The sequence below is a fragment of the Galeopterus variegatus genome, unplaced genomic scaffold (genome assembly GCF_000696425.1).
Source record: "Galeopterus variegatus unplaced genomic scaffold, G_variegatus-3.0.2 Scaffold982, whole genome shotgun sequence".
Classification (NCBI taxonomy): domain Eukaryota; kingdom Metazoa; phylum Chordata; class Mammalia; order Dermoptera; family Cynocephalidae; genus Galeopterus; species Galeopterus variegatus.
Window position 1 is genome coordinate 532,685 of NW_007727093.1, and position 1,218 is coordinate 533,902.

The 1,218-nt window shown below is 52.8% G+C and overlaps 1 protein-coding gene across 1 annotated transcript in view; it reads right to left on the bottom strand.

The window, feature by feature from the left end:
* Nucleotides 1-1,218, bottom strand: part of CMIP (c-Maf inducing protein) — a 256,524-nt gene that overhangs the window by 37,941 nt on the left and 217,365 nt on the right. Inside the window, exon 9 of the mRNA XM_008574003.1 lies at nucleotides 632-736. Coding sequence (XP_008572225.1) covers nucleotides 632-736 — 105 coding nt within the window. The remainder of the gene's footprint in view (nucleotides 1-631; nucleotides 737-1,218) is intronic.

Here is a 1,218-nt window from a genome sequence, read left to right on the forward strand (position 1 = left end):
CCCCAAGCGGGCTAGGAAACTGTGACCTCACTTACTCTCCAGCACCTAAAGCTGTGCCTGGCACATGGCAAGCATGCAAGAAATACATGCAAGCCCTGGGCAAAAGCCTAGGTTCTCAAAGACAAGACTAAAGGGGGTAACTTACTGCCAGCCCTTGTGCCCCAACAAGAGCACACATTCACACTCACACATGCACACACACTCACACCCGTGCACATTCTCGCACTCATGTGCATATGTACACATGCTTACACGTGTGTGCATATGGCCCACACATGCATTTGCATACCCATGCACACTCACAAATACACACGCCAATGTGTCACATGTGCCAGGTGGTGAGAAGTCTTTAGCATATAACATACAAAGCTAACTCACTGTAACAGCCTGGCAGTTGCTGCTGTGGGTTCCCAGTGTTCACTTTTTCAGCAACATGCTTAGGTTTACAGCCCTCAAATCAGTGGGCCCACAGGATCTGACAAACACACCAGGAGGCCTGCCCAGCAAAAACCACTCCACCTCCCCAGCCCGGTCTGGTGTGGAACAGTCACCATCCCTGGTGATTATCCCCATGATGGGGGTGATGGTGTACCCCACCTAGACCCTTCCAGCAGTGGTGATAGCAACTGACCTGTTGATAAACTCTTCGTAGCAGGAGTAGATGGCGGCCAGACACACGGCCACCAGGTTGGGCAGGACCCGGGGGTGGGGGCAATGCCCCGTGGGGCCGTGCATGCTGGAAAAGAGCAGAGGCAGGGTGAGAAGGCTGCAAGAGAGGGGCCCACGCACGGGGCACGGAGGAGTGGGATGCCGGGGTGCTGCTCAGGCACGAGGCTGCCCTTTCTGCCAGCACAGCTCAGGTGGGCTTTAGCAGCATTTGCTGTGCTGTTGATGATACTGGGATTTTGGTCTCAGCTGTGCCACAGGCAGGCAGCAGAGAGCAAAGCCCCAGGCCAGGGTTCACATCCAGCTAGGTGGCCCTGGCAAGCTACTCGAACCCTCCACCTTCAGTCTCCTTAGCTGTAAAACAAGGACAGAAGCCCCCTCCTCAATGGGCTACAGTGAGGAACGCATTTTCTAATTCATGGAAAGACTCAGCATACGGTGGCCATCTATCCTGGAATAATCATGTTTACACCTTGTGGTTCCAGGATAAAAATTATTCATAACACCTCATTTTACTCTCAAAAGTGTCCTGCTTTGGAACAATAATTATTA